The 20,726-nt window shown below is 45.6% G+C and overlaps 1 protein-coding gene across 1 annotated transcript in view; it reads right to left on the reverse strand.

Annotated features, from left to right (window-relative positions):
• Positions 1–20,726, reverse strand: part of mmd2a (monocyte to macrophage differentiation-associated 2a) — a 120,443-nt gene that overhangs the window by 69,475 nt on the left and 30,242 nt on the right. Inside the window, exon 2 of the mRNA XM_086002256.1 lies at positions 4,191–4,272. Within this exon, the coding sequence (XP_085858382.1) occupies positions 4,191–4,272 (82 nt within the window). The remainder of the gene's footprint in view (positions 1–4,190; positions 4,273–20,726) is intronic.

Consider the following 20,726-nt stretch of genomic DNA (forward strand, 5'->3'; position numbering starts at 1 on the left):
TCACTAAGACCGTCTATTTCCACCTCCGTCACATCAGCTGACTCCGCCCCTCCTTCAGCTCATCTGCTCATCCATGCCTTTGTTACCTCTAGACTTGACTATTCCAATGCGCTCCTGGCCAGCATCCCGTCTTCCACCCTCTGTGAGGTTATCCAAAACTCTGCTGCCCGTGTCCTAACTCGCACCGAGTCCCGTTCACCCATCACCTCTGTGCTTGCTGACCTACATTGGCTCCAGGTTAAGCAATGATTTTAAAATTCTCATCCTTGCTTTCAAATCCTTCCATGACCTCGCCCCTCCCCATCTCAGTAACCTCCTCCAGCCCAACAACATTCCGAGACATCTGCGTTCCTCCAATTCTGGCTTCCTGCTCATCCCCGATTTTAATCGCTCCACCATTGGCAGCCATGCCTTCACCTGCCTGGGCCCTAAGCTCTGGAATTCCCTCCCTACCTCTCTTGCCTCCTTTAAGACGCTCCATAAAACCTACCTCTTCTCCCCTAATATCTCCTTATGTGGCTTGTTTGATAACACTCCTGTGAAGCGCCTTGGGACGTTTTACTATGTTAAAGGCACTTTATAAATACAAGCTGTTGAAACGCATCAACCAATTTTCACACTGCAAGGTTCCACAAACAGCAATGAGAGTCGATGACAGCAACGAGGGATAAATATTGGCCAGGACACTGGGGAGAGCTCCTCTACTCCTCCTTCGAAATAGTGATCTTTCACGTCCACCTAAGAAGGCGTTTAACAGCTCATCTGAAAGACGGAACCTCCAACAGTGCAGCACTCCCTCAGTAATCCACTGCAGCGTCAGCCTAGATTTTTTGCTCAAGTCCCATGGAGTGGGATTATGAACCCACAACCCACAACCCACAACCCAGAGGCAAGAGTGCTACCAACTGAGCCACAGCTGACTGGTTTAGAGTTGCCAGGTGTTTTTACAAGAGACAAGCATTTGTTTCATATTGGGAGAGTTGTACGGGGAGCATGATTTTAAATTGAGAAACCTAGGTGAAAGGCCGAGATCCATGGTGACGGACACGGCCTAGGCAGAAGAGGGTTGGGGGAGCGACGAGGCAAATTGAGAGGCTCGGTGATGCCAAGATTGGGTGTTAAGAGCGTATCGATTTTGGAAAGAAGGGAAGTTTGAGGGAAGTGAGCGGTGCTGTGGTTTTGCGGTCCAGGAAAAGGATGAGTTAGAGCAGGAAATTGGTGCAAAGGATGTGGGATGAGGTACTATTTTGTTTCTTTGATAGCCTGGTTAAAAATAGAAAATGGATTCAATTGACAGAGAAAAGGATGGACCTGCAGTTTATTTACTGATTTTTGACCAAAAGCGACAATCACAGAAGAGGCACAATTTCCCTTTGACCCCCCACCCCACCCCTCCCCCACATGTAATTTGAGACATAATTCCAACCAGAACAATCTATTGAATAATACGAAGCAGACAAGAGTGACATCACTGTAATCTCAGCGCTGCTAATGGTCTGTTGTTTATTCTCTTCAGATCCAGCTTGTTCCAACTCGACAAACATAATCCACTTGATTAATATTAAATCAGTTGATTTACTTTGGATTTTAAACAGCGCGGCTCTCTTGCTTCTAGAGGTTAATAAATTATTCAGTGAGAATTTTGTGAGAATTCTAATGTATAAACAGCTGCCAGGTGGGAAGTGGTGTGGTTCTAATGTTAAATGTCTCGATTGTCTTTTCAGTCTCACACGGAATCGATCTGAGCTGTGTATCATTGGATGGGGTGTGTCTGTCAGTCCTGGGGTATCACTCATCTCACTCATCGCCAGTGACTATCACTGGGTTTTTATCTTTCGTGACAAATTATAATCCCTTTTCTGTGCGTGCCTCATGGTAAAAATATATATGCGTACCCCAGCTTCATTTCATTTCAATGAGGTTGTAAACCACCTCATTTTTTTCTCAAACTATTCTTCACTGCTTCTAGTTTTAGTGTCTGTGCAGCCAAAATCGAGTGCACAATCGCACTGTTCCCTGTGATATGTCTTGGCAAGTATATTTTTTTATTCGTTCCTGGGCGACGGTTAGGCTCTCTCTTGTTGGAGATAGTCATTGCCTGGCACCTGTGTGGCAAGAATGTTACTTGCCACTTATCAGCCCAAGCCTGAATGTTGCCCAGGTCTTGCTGCGTGCGGGCACGGACTGCTTCATTATCGGAGGCGTATGACGCACGTGTTTACTAGCCCTTCTTTGAAAAAGAAATAGGTAAATCAAGGTCGAAGGAAGGAAGTGCTGAGAAATGGAGCATGTTCTCATTTCAGGCAGCTGGTATTAGCATCAAGAACTGCAAGGCCAGGTATAGCGTAGAATGGGGCAATTTTAACCTGACAGGATCGGGTGGAACACTGGCTTTTGCACCCCGGCCGATTTTCCTCTGCATTAAAGTCAACGGAGAGTAATATTGGGCGGAATGTAAATCCAGCATTTCACCCGATCCCGTGGGTATTCCCGCCCAGTGAGCTCGGTTAAAATATCCCCCTTAAGATTCTGAGTGATTCTCCCTCTTTTTTGACTCAACAACAAGCCTTAAACCCACCCTTAGATGAGGCCACCCACTGTACCAGTGTCCGTCCTGTGACATCTCTGACTAAAATGGCCAATTAGTGCAAGTTATGCATCTTGGGCCGATAATTAATAATAAACAAGATTAACCAAAATTCATTTCACACAGGGCCCTTACAGATAACAAACAGAGGAGATTTTCATTCTATCAGCTGGATTTCAACCCAGGTTTTCAGATGTGCGACAGTCATCACCATCCCTTTCTTTAAAACCAAAATCGCTGTCGTTAAATCTTGCCCAATTGTGCTGCATCTACAAATGCCGACCCTGGGCTCCCATGGCTACGGTGTGCCAAGATGTGGACAAGTTGAACAACATAAAGATTTCAAGCAACATTAACAGTGGCTTGTTGCTTTCCCTGCTGTTCCTAAGTTGGTGCTCCTGCCTGTGAATGGATGTGTCGCTGTTTGGTTGGTGATAAGGAACTGGCACAGGGCAGTGCTACAAATGGGAAAGCTTATTTAAAGCAAAATGATGACATATCTGGGACTCACCTACGTTACCATTTCTAAGCATTACCTCTAGAGCTAGCTTTCACCTTTAAAAATTGTTGGACAGTGAAACAGTCAAGCAGTCAAAGAAAGAACTTGCATTTATATAGCGCATTTCACGACCTCAGGACACCCCAAAGCACTTTACAACTTTACATTTATTGAAGTGTAGTCACTGTTGTAATGTAGGAAATGGAGCAGCCAAGGTCCCGCAAACAGCAATGAGATAAATGACCAGATAATCTGTTTTTCAATGGTGCTGGCTGAGAGATAAATATTGGCCAGGACAGCACTTCTGCTCTTCAACCATGAGATCTTTTACATCCACCCAAGAGAGTAGACAGGGCCTCAATTTAATGTCTCATCTGAAAGACTGCACCTTCAACAGTGCTGGCACCGGGAGTGTCAGCCTAGATTATGGGTTCAAGTGCCATGGAGTGGGACGCAAACATAGGAAATAGGAGCAGGAGTCGGCCATTCGGCCCCTCGAGCCTGCACCGCCATTCAATAAGATCGTGGCTGATCTTCTACCTCATCTCTACTTTCCTGCCCAATCCCCACACCCCTTGATTCCCTTAATATTCAAAAATCTATTGATCTGTGTCTTGAATATATTCAATGACTGAGCCTCCACAGCCCTCTGGGGTAGAGAATTCCAAAGATTCACCACCCTCTGAGTGAAGAAATTCCTCCTCACCTCAGTCCTAAATGGCCGACCCCTTATTCGGAGACTGTGACCCCTGGTTCTAGGCTCCCCAGCCAGGGGAAACATCCTCCCTGCATCTACCCTGTCAAGCCCAGTAAGAATTTTGTATGTTTCAACGAGATCACCTCGCATCCTTCTAAACTCTAGAGAATATAGGCCTGGTCTACTCAATCTCTCCTCATGAATCCACAACCTTCTGCCTCAGCGATGAAACTGCTACCAACTGAGCTGTGGGTGACATCTGGTCCTTCAGCACTGATTCTATCCTTCAGTGCACATTTATTGTCAGTTTAACACTACATAGTTATTCTCTTAACCAAACACCTTTCTGTTTTAACCGTTTGGATGGCATTCAATGAACTAGATACGTCGCCATACATGTAACTTACTGCATGGGTGGCACAGTTTGCTGCGTGTTCGTACTCTGTGGGTTCATACCTTCGATTGGCGGGCACTCTGTTGTTCATAAACCTGTAAAGAAAAAGAAATCTTGATCTGTGACAGGCCATCTCAAGTAGCTGGTAGCTTTATCGTGCCTTAATTATCGTGCATTTGTGCCATTTCATAACTGCTCCCATTTTCTTCCTCTTTTTTCCCCCCACATGACTGCTTTCCTTCAAACGGACGCAGCCGGACTCAGCCGCTAACTGAGCAGCGAGATGCTTATTCTCCCGTTTGGTGTGGGGTGCAGAGAAATGCCAATGCTGCATGTAAATTAGATGTTAATAGAGCTGGCCGGTGTGCTAATGTAACACACAAGAGACAGAGTGCAAGGGCACGAGTTAGATACCTGACGCTATTAGGTTCCCAATATCAGAGTGCTGCCCCGAGAGGTTCAAATTGAGGAGCTGTTTGCCCTTTTCTGGTGGTTCGGGCTCCATTTTGTTTGATTACACTTGGAACATTCTTCTATGTTAAAGGTGCTATATAAATGCAATTTGTTTGCGGTTAAAGTTTCGAAGACGTGCAGGGCGTTCTTCTGGTGTCCTGACCAAAATTCCTCTCTTATTGTACTTGCTTGCTATGGATGCGCTCTAATTAAAGGTGTAGTGTCATTGAAGGGACAGGTCTTTGCACTGGAGGAAAAAAGAAGAAAGAAAGACTTGCATTTGTATAGCTCCTTTCACAACCTCAGGACGGCCAAAAGCACTTTACAGCCAATTCGGTACTTTTGAAGTGAGGTCACTGTCGTAATGTCGGAAACACATCAGTCAATCGCTGCACAACCAGGTCCCACAATTAGCAATGAGATACTGACCAGATCATTTGTTTGAGTGATGTTGTTTGAAGAATAAATATTGACCAGGACACTGGAGAGATCTCCCCTGGTCTTTTTCGGAATAGTGGCCGTGGGATCTTTTGCCTCGACCTGAGAGGGCAGACAGGGCCTCGGTTTAACGTCTCATCCGGAAGACGAAAGTGGAGATGGCGATCGTCACGCAGCAATCTGCACTGGCCCAGAATTCCCTCGGTGCTGTTCTCGCTCCTCCGCCGCAACCTCTCGTGCAAATGGGGTTTCTGCCGCACTTCCGGCGCAGAGCAAGAGCAACTCCGAGGAAATTCCTGGTCGTTATCTCTTTTCTCCAGGGCAAAAAGCCCTTAAAACAGGCAGAGGCAGGGCAGACCTGCTTCCCATCAGACAGGTCCCAAAAGTGACAGGATGGGGCCCTAACCCAGCCTCACTTTACTGAGTTCGGCTATTTAATGAAAAGGAATCCCAAAAGGAAAGATCCAAAGTATTCTGTATTAAGTCTTTTGACCGTGTTATTCAAAGCAAATGAACTGGAGCAGGACTGAATGAAACTAAATGCTCCAGATGGTAAATCCAGTGAGGCTTATTCAATGCTTCCTACGGGAAAGTAATCCTTTTCAGTCAATTACCATGAGTTACAGTTGCTTGAACTGGAGGTAGGAAGATTGACATTATTCCATGTGTCAAGTCACCTCGCCTCTAGCTGCTTAAATCATTGCCGAGGTAGACAATACTTGCAGGCTGCCTAATGGCTATGGTTGACGACAAAGTGAGGCTGATCCTTCGATAAGTCTACAAAGTCATGACGTTGAATTTCCTGGGCTTTCCGTTCCTCGCGCCTTAGCCTTATATCTGGATGGTAGATTTTTAGTTGAACAGCCGTCTGCAAGAGACCTTTTTTCCCCCCATGAACTGTTTATTTTATGGTGGGCGAGGTGTGCCTCGCCAGCCCTCAGTCAGAGCAGCCGGCCGATGTGTCACACGATAGGACAACACTCCCTTAGGGTGGTCAGGGGGTCGGGGGGTTGCCGGGGGGGGGGGGGAGACCTTCCATCTCAATCTGCTCCGAGTGCACCTCTTGCCCAGCGTCGCCAACCCTCCAGGATTGTCCTGGAGTCCCCAGGAGTTGAAGATTAATCTCCCCGGACACTGCTCCGAGCAGCCCGGGAGAAAAAAATCAGAGGGTCATTAAACAATTATTTTTTTTTCATTACGTAGGATATACGGCACAGAAACAGGCCATTCAGCCCAACCAGTCCATGCCGGTGTTTATGCTCCACTCGAGCCTCCTCCCGTCTTTCCTCATCGAAATCTATCAGTATAACCCTCTATTCCCTTCTCCCTCATATGCTTGTCCAGCCTCCCCTTAAATGCATCTATACTATTTGCTTCAACCACTCCCTGTGGTAGCGAGTTTCACATTCTCACCACTCTTTGGGTAAAGAAGTTTCTTCTGAATTCCCTATTGGATTTCTTGGTGACCATCTTATATTGATGGTCTCTAGTTATGCTCTTCCCCACACGTGGAAACATTCTCTCTGTATCCATTCTATTAAAACCTTTCATAATTTTAAAGACCTCTATTAGGTCACCCCTCAGCATTCTTTTTTCAAGAGAAAAGAGACCCAGCCTGTTCATCCTTTCCTGATAGGTATACCCTCGCATTTCTGGTATCATCCTTGTAAATCTTCTCTGCACCCTCTCCAGTGCCTCTATATCCTTTTTATAAGTTTAGCATAACTTCCCTACTTTTCAATTCTATCCCTAGGGCGCTAATGGGAGCCACAAAGTAACCGAATTTTGCCCCCTAAGTATGTTAAGGGATATTGAAAGAAGTATAAAATCCTACAGCTGGGCACACCGAACCATGGAAGGTGCTACCAGCTTTGGTTCTAGAATTTATTGCACAATCATTGCGAACCCACTTGCTCTAACATCGGAACAGGATTAGGCCATTCCGACCCTCGAGCCTGTTCCGCCATTCAATGATATCATGGCTGATTTGTATCCTAACTCCATCCACCCACCTTGGCTCCATAACCCTTAATAACCTTTTTTTTTTAAGCAAAAATCTATCGATCGCCAATTAAAAATGATTAATTGAGCTAGCATCTACTGTTTTCTAACTTCTCTCCTGCATTGCCTGGCTTTGATTTTAAGGTTACATCTCCTTGTCCTAGACTCCCCCACCAGCTTGGCATTGACTTCGTTGGTTGAAACCTACGCTGTCTTGATTTTAGACTTTTTTTTCTCTCTATCGATCATCATCTCCCATTACCACCTATTGGAGTTGTAAGACTAGAGCTGGGTGCCAGTGAGAACAGCACAAGCTCATTATGTGATTTGGGCTCCAAACTGAAGCGAAGGTTGGCTTCAAGAGCTGAAATTTCTGACCTGAAGCCAATTCAATAATCCTCTGCTTGGATTCCACAGTCAATAAACATTTCCGCTGGAGTCAAAGTGGGTCCAGACATCTTATTACACTATTCTCATAGAGATTAGCATTTTCAGCTTGTAAAACCCTCCAATACTTGGCCAGTTTAGTGGCGGTAAAGGAAGGGAAATGGGGCAATGAGGCATTCCACGTCAAAAACCACACAACAGTACTTTCTCCTTGGGAACTCGCCAGTGACGCTGGTCACCTGCCCTGAGCCTGTCCCACTGCATGTAAATGGCAGCGGGTTGTCATGTTCAAATGGACCCCACTACCATAATGTGTAATGTGCAATGAGTATAATGTGGGGGAATATGGAATTATCCATTTTGGTAGGAAGAATGGATAAGCAGAACGGGGCAGAAATTCCGGTCCCTACGGGTGGGTACGCGCTGTGTACCCACCCGTAGGGACATCGGAAATGCCGGTTTCAGGCATGCACTGCGCATGCGCTGGAAACTGGCATTTCCGATCTGTCAAGAAAGCTCTTGACAGATTGGACGCCTGCCCTGGAGCAGGGCCTCTGCGGGTGGAGAGTTTCGTTTTTTGGAGACCCTCCGCCCGCAGAAAACTTACAATTCTTGCTTTTACCAGGCTAAGAGATGAAGAAAGTAAAAAAAAAATGTTTCCACTGATTTATCATTTTAAAATACTTTAAAGAAAGGTAAGTTTATTTTTAGCCCCTTAAAAACTTTAATTATTTTTTTCAAAAATTTAAACTTTTGTTTATGTAGTTTATAGTCATTTTTAAAATGTGATTAAAAAAAAAATTATTTGAAGTTTTACTTAGGTTTTGGGGATGATCTCTATTCATAGATTTGACAGGTCTTCCTGTCAAATCTATGAATGGAGATTCCCTGCTCTGATTGGCTCCCCATGGCCCACGTGATCCCAGGGACGCTGCGAACTACCTGCGCCCCTGGGGTACGTGTGCCCTGCACACTGGCAGTTTGAAGAGGCACAGCAACGGAACTCTGTGCCTCCCGGGGGCCCTCCGGTCCAGGCGGAGATTTTTCCAAATCGCAGCCCTCCGCCCGCGGGAGGCCTGCGAACGGAATTTCTGGGCCAATATGTTTTAAAAGGTGAGAGACTAGTAAAGGTTGGTATTCAGCAGGATTTGGGTGTCCTTGTACACTGTGAGAATACATCATCGCTGTAAAGCAACTTGTCTAAACTCAAAGTTGACCCAATTTACCTTGAGAGACTGAGGGCCGTGTTACTGGGCAAATTCCGTAAAAATCACAGATAAGGAAGTGGGCCTTGAGAGTTCTGTAAAACACACCTTCAAGCCATTGTTAACAGGAAATTCTTCAGACAATGGCGTAGCCGGCCTTGAGGCCCACTGACTAACAGATAAAGAGATGAGAAAGAAAAACAACTACTGGCCATTGTTAACGTGGTCTGGGACACGTACGCATGGGTGGTCTGCTAAGTTTTGGGGTATAAAAAGGGCAGTCGACAGACACTCGGGGCTGCTGCAGTGAGTCGGGTGACTTGATCGGTCGCACAGAGAAGAGAACCTACTAGTCACCGCCGAACTGATCACTCACTGGTGTTAGTACGTATGTATGCTTGTGCTTGCTTGTAATCGCTGTTGATTTTAAGTAAAGAATAGTTATACTGAAATCTTTGTCTCGAGTTGTCTGTTCCAATACGGGTCCGAACTCGAAGTACTGTTAGACTGAAGTAAAAATTTACACGTCTTACAACACGAATCGCTGAAAGTGAACATGTAAGTACAGCAAGTAATTAGGAAAGCAAATGTTATATTAGCCTTTATTGCAAACGGGTTGGAGCATAAGAGTAAGAAAGTCTTGCTGCAATTATATAGGGCTTTGTTGAGACCACACCTGGAGTACTGGTACAGTTTTGGTCTTCTTACCCAAGGAAGGATATACTTGCCTTAGATGTGGTACAATGAAGGTTCACTAGATTGATTCCTGGGATGAGAGGACTGTCCTATGAGGCAGGATTGAGTAGAATGGGCCTATATTCTCTGGAGTTTAGAAGAATGAGAGGTGATCTAATTGAAACATAAGATTCCAAGGGGAATTGACAGGATAGATGTTAAGAGGCTAATTCTCCTGGCTGGCCAGTCTAGAACCAGGGGTCACAGTGTCAGGGTAGGGAGTCGGCCATTTAGGACTGGGATGAGGAGAAATTTCTTCACTCATAGGGTGGGGAATCTTTGGAGTTCTCTACCCCAGAAGGCTGTGGGTGCTCAGTCATTGAGTATATTTAAGACTGAGAGCGATAGATTGTTGGACACTAAGGGAATCAAGGGATATGGAGATGGGGCCGGGGCGGGAAAGTGGAGTTGAGGTAGAAGATCAGCCATGATCTTATTGAATGGTGGAGCAGGCTCGAAGGGCTGTATGGCCTACTCCTGATCCTATTTCTTATGTTATGTTCTTACAACTGCACTGCATTGTGGTGGCACGGTGTCCCAGAGGTGGTACAATAGAGAGAACGCCATCATGTCAGGAATACTTTTTTACTTGTAGGTCTTTCAGAGACTGAGAGGGGACAGCGATTTTGGAGCCTTTTTTGATTCCGAAAGAACTAACGACACTCCTGAAATTTAAAGTAATACAGAAAAAAAAAATTTCAGGGACATAATGAATTCCCCTATGGGAATACCCTCATTGCTATTTTATGAATAGGATTTGTGGGGGAATCCAGAACTAGGGGCCATGAATATAAGATAGTCACTAATAAATCCAATAGGGAAACTTCTTTACCCAGGCCTTCATAGCGAGAGGATTCGCGTACAGGAGCAAGGATGTCTTGCTGCAGTTGTACAGGGCCTTGGTGAGACCACACCTTGAGTATTGTGTGCAGTTTTGGTCACCTTATCTGAGGAAGGATGTTCTTGCCATGGAGGGAGTGCAGCGAAGATTCACCAGACTGATACCTGGGATGGCAGGAATGACGTATGAAGAGAGATTGGGTCGATTAGGCTTATATTCGCTAGAGTTTAGAAGAATGAGAGGGGATCTCATTGAAACTTATAAAATTCTAACAGGACTAGACAGACTAGATGCAGGAAGGCTGTTCCCGATGGCGGGGGAGTCCAGAACCAGGGGTCACAGTCTAAGGATAAGGGGTAAGCCATTTAGGACTGAGATAAGGAGGAATTTCTTCACCCAGAGAGTGGTGAACCTGTGGAATTCGCTACCACAGAAGACAGTTGAGGCCAATTCATTAAATATATTCAAGAAGGAGTTGGATATATTTCTTAAGGCTAAGGGGATCAAGGGATATGGGGAGAAAGCAGGGACAGGGTACTGAATTTGGATGATCAGCCATGATCGCATTGAATGGCGAAGCGGGCTCGAGGGGCCGAATGGCCTACTCCTGCTCCTATCTTCTATGTTTCTATGTTTCAGAGAGTGGTGAGAATGTGGAACTCGCTGTCACAGGAAGTCGTTGAGGTGAACAGCACAGATGCCTTTAAGGGGAAGCTAGATAAGTACACGAGGGAGAAAGGAATAGTCGACAGGGTGAGATGAGATGAAGAAAGGTGGGAAGAGGCTTATTCTTTAGAACACTCAGTAATGCAGCTCAGAAATAATGCAGCTTTTCATTCTGAGGCAGTAAGCAACAGGAACAACAGCTTAAGTTCTTCCTCAAGTGAACGGATCTGTCAGGAAATTGTCAATTTGGCGATTAAAGACCGAAATCATTTTCACTGTGGAAGTTTGGTTCCGCTGGCTTTCATCTCGGATTCTGTCAGGATGTTACTTTGTGAGCGAATTTGAGCCCTGCCAAGTGAGGAGCATGTTTTTACCGGTTTTGATTGGCTAGCGTTGCCTGTTGCTACGGCACTGGGAGTGTCCAGGATGCTACAGTCCATTGTTTATTATTAATATGAGGCTACCTGGAAGCACTGCTGTTGGTAGGGTCGCCTTCCCTCCAGGATTGGCCTGCAGTCTCCAGGGACTGAAGGTTAATCTCCAGGACACTGCCGCGAGCAATCCCTGGAGAAAAATCATAGGGACCATCTTTCGAATGAGACATTAAACCGAGGCCCCGTCTGCTCTCTCAGGCGGACGTAAAAGATCCCGTGGCACTATTTCGAAGAAGAGCAGGGGAGTTATCCCCGGCATCCTGGGAAATATTTATCCCTCAACCAACATCACTAAAACAGATTATCTGGTCATTTATCACATTGCTGTTTGTGGGAGCTTGCTGTGCGCAAATTGGCTGCTGCGTTTCCCACATTATAACAGTGACTACACTTCAAATAGTACTTCATTGGCTGTAAACGCTTTGAGACGTCCGGTGGCCGTGAAAGGCGCTATATAAATGCAAGTCTTTCTTTCATTAAAAAAAATGGTGTGTTTTTTTTCCAATTTCTTTCAACACTTCTGTTTACTAGGTATAAAAATATCGCAGAGGGGGAAAAAAAGGCTGTTTGACTGCCAGTCAAGAATCACCCAATTGGCTAACGAAGAGTCTTTTCGCTTTCCAATTGGCCGTGGGAAGGCGGTGCGCCACGAGGATGGATGTGTCAGGGTGACCAAAGGCAGGAGCGTGGGGGGGGGGCGGGGGGGGAGGGGCGGGGCGGTTGGAGGCGTGAGGTCATGTGATGAAACCTCCGGGAATATGTCCGACCAGAGTTGGCAACCCTAGCTGTTGGCTGTCATGTGTGCCACATGATCTCGGAAGTGATAAATGTCCGGAAATGAATTCTCAATCGGCTGCCCTGCTGGTCTGTGCTGAGTCAACTGGTCTCGTCGGGGCACTGGTAGGACAACTGCAATTGGACTTAGTGCCCCGGGTTAGGGATAGAAATTTCGTCTTGACCTCTGCTGTAAAGTGCTAATGTGTGTGTGTGTGTGTGTGTGTGTGTGGGGTCGCCTGGTGAGGGCAGCGGTGGGCTTGACTGTGAGGCTCACCATGGTTAAATAGCCTCGGGACCTATTTTCTGTTGATTCACATTTTGATGGGTACCAATGGGCTGAGCTGTATCCCAACACAAGCAGCATCTTCAGAAGAGGGAGAAAATGGCTGTGGGTGAGGTGATATATGAAATGTAAATAATTCACTACAGTAGTTTTTATTTTTATTTATTCATTCACGGGATGTGGGCATCGCTGGCAAAGCCAGCATTTATTGCCCATCCCTAATTGCCCTTGAGAAGGTGGTGGTGAGCCGCCATCTTGAACCACTGCAGTCCGTGAGGTGAAGGTACTCCCAGTGCTGTTAGGCAGGGAGTTCCAGGATTTTGACCCAGCGACGATGAAGGATCGGCGATATATTTCCAAGTCAGGATGGTGTGTGACTTGGAGGGGAACTTGGAGGTGGTGGTGTTCTCATGCGCCTGCTGCCCTTGTCCTTCTAGGTGGTAGAGGTCGCGAGTTTGGGAGGTGCTGCCGAAGAAGCCTTGGCGAATTGCTGCAGTGCATCTTGTAGATGGTACACACTGCAGCCACGGTGCGCCGCTGGTGGAGGGAGTGAATGTTTAAGGTGGTGGATGGGGTACCGATCAAGCGGGCTGCTTTGTCTTTGTCCACACATTCTAACTCAGTGGGCAATATGGTCCTTTCCTCTTTGTTTTAAGGTATATTTTTATCCAGAAGTGTCTATGTTGTAATTATTGTAGCTTTACAACCTCTATATAAACAAAAAGAGACTTTGCACGTCTGCTATCCTTCTAACCACCTGGGTCTCCAGCTATCTGATTGGTCGCTTCAAATCAGGTGACCATTGACATGAATCTTGTCATTCATGTGGAAATGACTTATGAAATAATACTGGGCGGCCTGCTGGTGGCACTGTCCAGGGAGAGTATAAATACTCGGGACATTCTTTTACAGGAACTAGTGAAGGACAAAACTAGACCTCCATGTTGTAAAACAGTTGATTAAAGCTTTGTTTAACGCTTAGACCAAGTGCCTAGTAGTTTTCTTACATCAACCATTATGTCTCATCTATCATTGGTAAGTGAGCCAATGTGAGGACAAAAATTTAAATTATTCAACAGTAAATTGAAAGCAGATATTAGGAAGGATTCTTTACTTAATGGATGACAGATAAATGTTTGGAATAATTTGTCAGAGAAGGCTGTGTGGAGGATTGCTAAAAAGGTAGCTGGATGCTATAATGTGAGAGTCAGAGGACATGGGAAGATGCATTTCAAAGGGCCGAATGGACTTTTCTCATGCTTGACTTTTGTTCTGCTTTCATTAGTGCCAAGTCAATTAAAGGGTTTCAAAGTTAATTTATCAGTTTGCCGCAAGCAAAACATTTCTACGTCTCACGGAGACTGAGACATCAACAATGCCACGATTAAATCCACAGTGCTACATGAGATAAGAACACCCACGTGAACACAGGCGTAAAAACCAACCATATAAATTCTGGGATAAGCTTCAAGCAGATTACTAAGTAACTTAGACAAAGTCTTTCCCCGTGGCAGCCGCAGCAGCCTGGCAACATACCCTCAGCCACCGGCAGTGAAGCATTTTGGACTTTTGGCACTCGCCTTTCAGGAAGAAAAGAATGGAGTTGGTAAAAGAGCGGAACTTGGTCAACGCTAAAGGAAAGAACACAGAACCGTCACCCAGGCCTAAATCAGAGTGCGTGATGGTCTTTGCTTACTGTCCAGGATGCTTGGAGGAGAACGCACAGTCAGCAAGACTGATTGGAGACCTTAGTAGGCTACAAGGCCAGGACATGGTAAACATGCTGACTTATACAGAGATAAGAGACAAGGCCTGAAGAGCTGTTAGAACTGGAAAGCATGCCCGAATATGTTATTATGCCAGTAGCAGACCTGACAAGGGACAACATAGAAAAAACAGCCCCTTCTGCAAAGATTGTTACGAGAACCAAATGCGACTTTTGAACAAGACGGCGTAGGGGAGACACCTTCTTATCTCCCCCGAGAAAAAGGATTTGATAGTTCATTCGTTCTTGAGTTGCGCTCGCGATAAAGGTTGTACGAGAAGCTACGCTTTCTTTCTGGTGAAAACTGTTGTGTCTGAATGGCAAATAAAACTCTTCAGAACAAGAAAATAACTAGTGCCTTCGCTTGATTCTTGACCTTTGGTATCCTGAACGAGAGGGAAATCCCCTACAGCAGTTGTAACTCAACCGGGGGGAGGAGAACAAAGCAGGTGCATTCCATCTGGTGACCGTTTCCACTGAGATCGTAAATGTGTTCTGTTAGCGCGCTTTTAGAATGTCACTGGAAAATAGTGAACAGATGGCAGAAGGACTGGAGGGGAGTGGAGGAGAACATTTTTCACCCAGAGGGTGGTGGGGGTCTGGAACTCACTGCCTGAAAGGGTGGTAAAGGCAGAACCCTTTACCGCATTTAAACAGTACTTGGATATTCACTTGAAGTGCTGGAACCAACAGGGCTACGGACCAAGAGCTGGAAAGTGGGATTAGGGTGGATCGCTCTTTGTCGGCCGGCGCGGACAAGATGGGCCGAATGGCCTCCTACTATGCCGTAAATTTCCATGATTCTGTGAAACGATGCTGGTACGTTTACAATGTCGCAAACATCTAGCAATCAGATGAACTATGGCCCTCCGCCACCACTGCCCCCCATCTCCACCTCCTTGCCTCTCATACCGTCTATCTGAGAAAAAAATCAGGGAAACGTGTGGATGCATCTTATAAATTAGCATTCCCAGCGAAGTGCCTTGTTTGACAACAGGGTGTATTGGACAATTGGGTGTTGAAGGCAGTGCATCAGATTCACAGCCCTCCTGATTTTCCGGTCATTAATTTTTATGAGCAGAAAATCGTACTGAGCGTTGTTAGATCTCCACGTCGGATTGTCCAGTCTGTCTTCCCGTTTAGCAAGGCCCTTGGCCCAGGACTGCAGACTCAGAAGATTTGTCCCTTAGTGGTAGAATATGGCACAGTCACTCCGAAGCACCCTCTGATAAAGCCCATTAGAGTCCTGCTGATTTAGTTAAAGAGTAGCAACAGAAAAAAACCACAAGACAATAATGGGAAGATCTGCTGCTGTGTAAAGCACCAAATGATTCCAATATACAGCTAAAATCGAATAGGAAACTAGCACAGCAGCAGTGTATGCAGGTGGGGTTGCCAACCCTCCAGGATTGCCCTGGAGTCTCCAGGAATTAAAGATGAACCTGCTAAATAATCTAGGATAAAAATTATAGAGATATTTTAAAAAAGTGGTTTTTTTCATTTTCTTTAGTTTATTAGGTATGAAAATATTGAAGATGGGGGAAAAAGGATGTTTAACTGGGCGGGGCAGTTGGGGGTGATATTCCTCCAGGAATACATCCAACCAGAGTTGGCAACCCTATCGGCAGGACTTGTGTCATTGCACTACAGGTAATTTCACACCTGCAGAGTTAAATGGAATAATGACTGCACAATGTACACAGCAGAGGGTATTCCTGCAAACCCTATACTCCAAGGGATTAAGAGCTACCACAACATACGTACATGTGTCCAAACAGAAGTTAATTTTCCTTTGGGGACCTCACTACCATCTGCGTTCAATTTGCACAGATACTAAGAGCCAAGCTTAAACAAAATCATTAACTTTTTGGTATTTACAGCAAGCCTTTATAGGGGAAGTTCAGCTCTCAGAGGAGGCCATGGTGCGAAGAGGTGTGAGTCGGAGACGTTTACTGAATTGCAGTGCCAATTCTCCAACATATGATCCCTGCAAACCCTGACTACCCACTAGGAGCACGGAAGTGCTGGATTTACCCTGACTTCCCAATTTTACGCCTTCCTGCCCGTACTCGGCCCTTATTCACCAGTTTGGCCGGAGCTAATGCTGGCAATATTGGCCCGCATTTAATGTGCATTATGGTCTTAGACCTATCTCACTAAGCACTGATTAAATATTCAATCCTCCTATGACAAGGAGCGTTAGCCTTCCGGCTGAGAACTGGCAACAGCTGCCCAAAAGTTGGAGAGTTGCCAACTTTGATGGGGATTTCTGTTCCTTACCATCATCAGGGAAACGGCAAACATGAACTTAAAGTTCTACTACTCCATGCCATAAAGGCACTGGTACAGCAACAAATTGTGGCATCAGGCCATAATGTGCCAGAGTTGCTTTAAAATCAACATTTTTTTATCAGTCTTTAGGATCTGGGCATTGCTGGCAAGGTCAGCGTTTATTGCCTATCCCCAATTGCCCTTGAGAAGGTAGTGCCAGGTCTTCTTTTTGAACCACTGCAGTTCATGTGATGAAGGTGCCTCCACAGTGCTGTTAGGTAGAGAGTTCAGGATTTTGAACCAGCGACGATAAAGGAACGGCGATATATTTCCAAGTCAGGACGGTGTGTGACTTGTAGGGGAACTTGGGGTGGCGGTGTTCCCGTGTACCTGCTGCCCTTGTCCTTCTAGGTGGTGGAGATCACAGGTTTGGGAGGTGCTGCTGAAGAAGCCTTGGCGAGTTGCTGCATTGCATCCTGCAGACAGTGCACACTGTCCGCCGGTGGTGGAAGGAGTAAATGTTTAAGCTAGTGGATGGGATGCCAATCAAATGGACTGCTTTGTCCTGGATGGTGTCAAACATCTTGAGTGTTGTTGGAGCAAAAGTGGGTGAATCCAGTTGATAGGACATTCCCATATCACTCCTAACTCTTGCCAGAAGGAGAAGCACTTGACTGGTATGGAATGGGGATGAGGCCTCCAGCCCATCTTCTCACTGGGGAGCTATGAGGGGGAAGGGAGACCCATGGCTGGAGAAATAAGAAATTACATGACAAAAAATAAATGGACAATTTATCATTTTCATTCCTTCCACTCTGTGCTTCCCCATGCCATGCATCATCCCTGCTGGAAAGGGCAGATAAGTTTGAGACAACTCCGTTCTCCCATTGGCCATTAAATGGAGCTTGAGAGCAGCCTTCATCGGCTAATCATCTCAATGAAATGGCCACCTCATCAACCTAAATGGCCATCAGGCCAATCTACACCAATCAAAACTCTCAGACTTCTGCCAATCAAGCGAATCGTTCCAAATGGAAACCACCGCACTGTTTGGACCCAAATTGACAATTGGTCCAGGGTGCAGCAACAGAAGTTCAAGTTCACACAGATTTCAAAAGAGTCAACCAGTGGAAATCAGTTCAATGTGATGCCTCTTAAAAGCACTGATGCTGAATAAAAGGTCTATGAGCCTGCATCAGCGCCTCCTCGCACTTTTTTTCCATGCAAAAAATATGTTGTCCCCCATCGATTATTCCAGAGACTTTCTGCAGAGGCTATATTTATGATAATTACCCATAATTTTAGTAGGAAAAGAGTTCATGACAAAGTAGGAGGCCCAAGTATGCTCTGACAAAAGCAACGAGAAAAGATCACAGTAATTAAACAGAGAAAAACACATTGTGTACAAAAAGCAGTAATTGTATCACTGTGGATTAGATTCCCTTTTAAAAAACCTGAATTTGGGCAGATGTCGATGCAGCATTCTGGATTTCCAACGTGCACTGACATCACGTGGTAAGGTCGCTAGACCATGGACTCAAGCACCAGTGGGGTAGGTGGGATTGTTTTCGGTGGGGTGGGAGGGGGGGGAGGTGTTTAGATATTAGTTTGCCAGACCAAACAAAACTACTGCAAAAGGTCTATTTCACAAACAGGAATTTCACAGTAAGGTTCAAATAGAAGCATTATTACTTCCATTAATCTAGCAATTTAAATAAAGCAAAAGAAGAGGAAAATAAACAGTCTTATTAGACATAAGTTCTGAGGTCTAAGTGCCAGCTACACATTGCTAGTTTATCAATAACATTACTACTAATCACTACAACAGCCCAGTGTAGTGGGGAAAATGCTAGAGTCCATTATAAAAGATGTAATAGCAGTGCACTTGGAAAACAGTGACAGGATCGGACAAAGTCAACATGGATTTACAAAAGGTAAATCATGCTTGACTAATCTATTGGAATTTATTGAGGATGTAACTGGTAGGATAAGGGAGAACCAGTGGATGTGGTGTATTTGGACTTTCAGAAGGCTTTTGATAAGGTCCCGCATAAGAGATTAGCGTGTAAAGTTAAGGCACATGGGATTGGGGACAAGGTATTGACTTGGATAGAGAACTGGTTGGCAGACAGGAAGCAAAGAGTTGGAATAAACGGGTCTTTTTCCGAGTGGCAGGCAGTGACTAGTGGGGTACCGCAGGGATCGGTGCTAGGACCCCAGCTATTCACAATATATATTAATGATCTAGACGAGGGAACTAGATGTAATATCTCCAAGTTTGCAGACGACACAAAGCTGGGTGGGTGTGTGTGCTGTGGGGAGGATGCAGAGAAACTCCAGTACGATTTGGACAGGTTGGGTGATTGGACAGATGCATGGCAAATACAGTATAATGTGGATAAATGCGAGGTTATCCATTTTGGTGACAAAAACAGGAAGGCAGATTATTATCGGAACGGCAATAGATTGGGAAAAGGGGAAGTGCAACGAGACCTGGGTGTCCTTGTGCACCAGTCGCTGAAGGTAAGCATGCAGGTGCAGCAGGCGGTTAAGAAGGCAAATGGTATGTTGGCCTTCATAGCAAGAGGATTTGAGTACAGGAGCAAGGAAGTCTTGCTGCAGTTGTACAGGGCCTTGGTGAGACCACACCTTGAGTATTGTGTGCAGTTTTGGTCGCCTTATCTGAGGAAGGATGTTCTTGCCATGGAGAGAGTGCAGCGAAGATTCACCAGACTGATAGCTGGGATGGCAGGAATGACATATGAGGAGAGATTGGTCGATTAGGCTTATATTCGCTAGAGTTTAGAAGAATGAGAGGGGATCTCATTGAAACTTATAAAATTCTAACAGGACTAGACAGACTAGATGCAGGAAGGATGTTCCCGATGGTCAGGGAGTCCAGAACCAGGGGTCACAGTCGAAAGATAAGGGGTAAGCCATTTAGGACTGAGATGAGGAGGAATTTCTTCACCCAGAGAGTGGTGAACCTGTGGAATTCCCTGCCACACAGTGCAGTTGAGGCCAATTCATTAAATATATTCAAGAAGGAGTTGGATATATTTCTTGAGGCTAAAGTGATCAAGGGATATTGTGAGAAAGCAGGGGCAGGCTACTGAATTTGGATGATCAGTCATGATCTCACTAAATGGCGGAGCGGGCTTGACGGGCCGAATGGCCTACTCCTGCTCCTATCTTCTATGTTTCTATGTGATCATTTAGAAGCGCATGCCCAACCAATTGGATCTCACTGGTCAACTGATCAGCTCTGGAAGAACATCTGTTGTTTCTGTGTTCTAAGGCACGTCCTTTTGCAAGAAGGAAGGGGAGATCTTGACTTTGTACAATAGTGTAAAACGGATGGTTAGCAAGTCAGCAGCCCGGTTTATATCTCTCCCGATTTTTATACCCATTGGCATAAATAAATATCCGCTGGTTTCAATAAGCGGCCCTGCTTACACCTCTAACTAGCACTTGGCTTTTCTTTGCCTGAGGGTTAGCTTTACAACAACAATGTGCCTTTATAAAGAGCCTTTAACCTAGTAAAACGACCTAAGGCGCTTCATAGGAGCGTTATCAGACAAAACTGGACACCGAGGAGACATTAGAACAGGTAGAGGTAGGTTTTAAGGAGCAGCTTAAAGGAGGAGAGTGTGGTAAAGAGGCGGAGAGGTTTAGGGAGGGAATCCCAGAGCCTCGGGCCCTGATTACTTGAAAAACGTATAGCCCTGCCCTGCCCACCTTGTACCTCGGTGGGGCGGGGTGGGGGGGATGGTGGGGGGTCCCACACTGTCACCTCATCCATGGCACAGCCAGAGGAGAGAGTGGTCTGCTCCCCCTGTTTTTACAGAGGCTTTCTAAAAGTAACGTTCAGGAATAATAAAAGCAGTAGAAAAAAATTGGAAGGCATCCAAAAATAATGAATCGAGAAAGTACAGGCAAGAGGCCCTGTGGGTGGTGGGGGGGTGGGGTGGGGGGGGGGGAGGAGAACGATGAGGTAAATGGGGCAAGGCTCTAAAGAAAATTAATATAATTATTGTGTCTTCTCCTAACTTGTTAAAAATAAGCTGTGCTTAAATGACCTCAGTGCGTCTCATGTAAGCCAGTTGGAGTCAGATCATAGCCTCAGCCAGGATTTAAGTGAATATGCACCATAATTGCAACCCACTATCCTTCTGCCAATCTACATTCTAATCACATAGCCGTTTCTCTATCTATTTAATACAAAGGCTGCAAGACAGTTGCTCCCGAGCCCCTCAATCTGCTCTATTGTTGCCGAGCAACCGCTTTAAAACC

The sequence above is a fragment of the Somniosus microcephalus genome, chromosome 11, assembly GCF_052327205.1.
Source record: "Somniosus microcephalus isolate GS21.2 chromosome 11, FLI_Smic_1.0, whole genome shotgun sequence".
NCBI classification, from domain to species: Eukaryota; Metazoa; Chordata; class Chondrichthyes; order Squaliformes; family Somniosidae; genus Somniosus; species Somniosus microcephalus.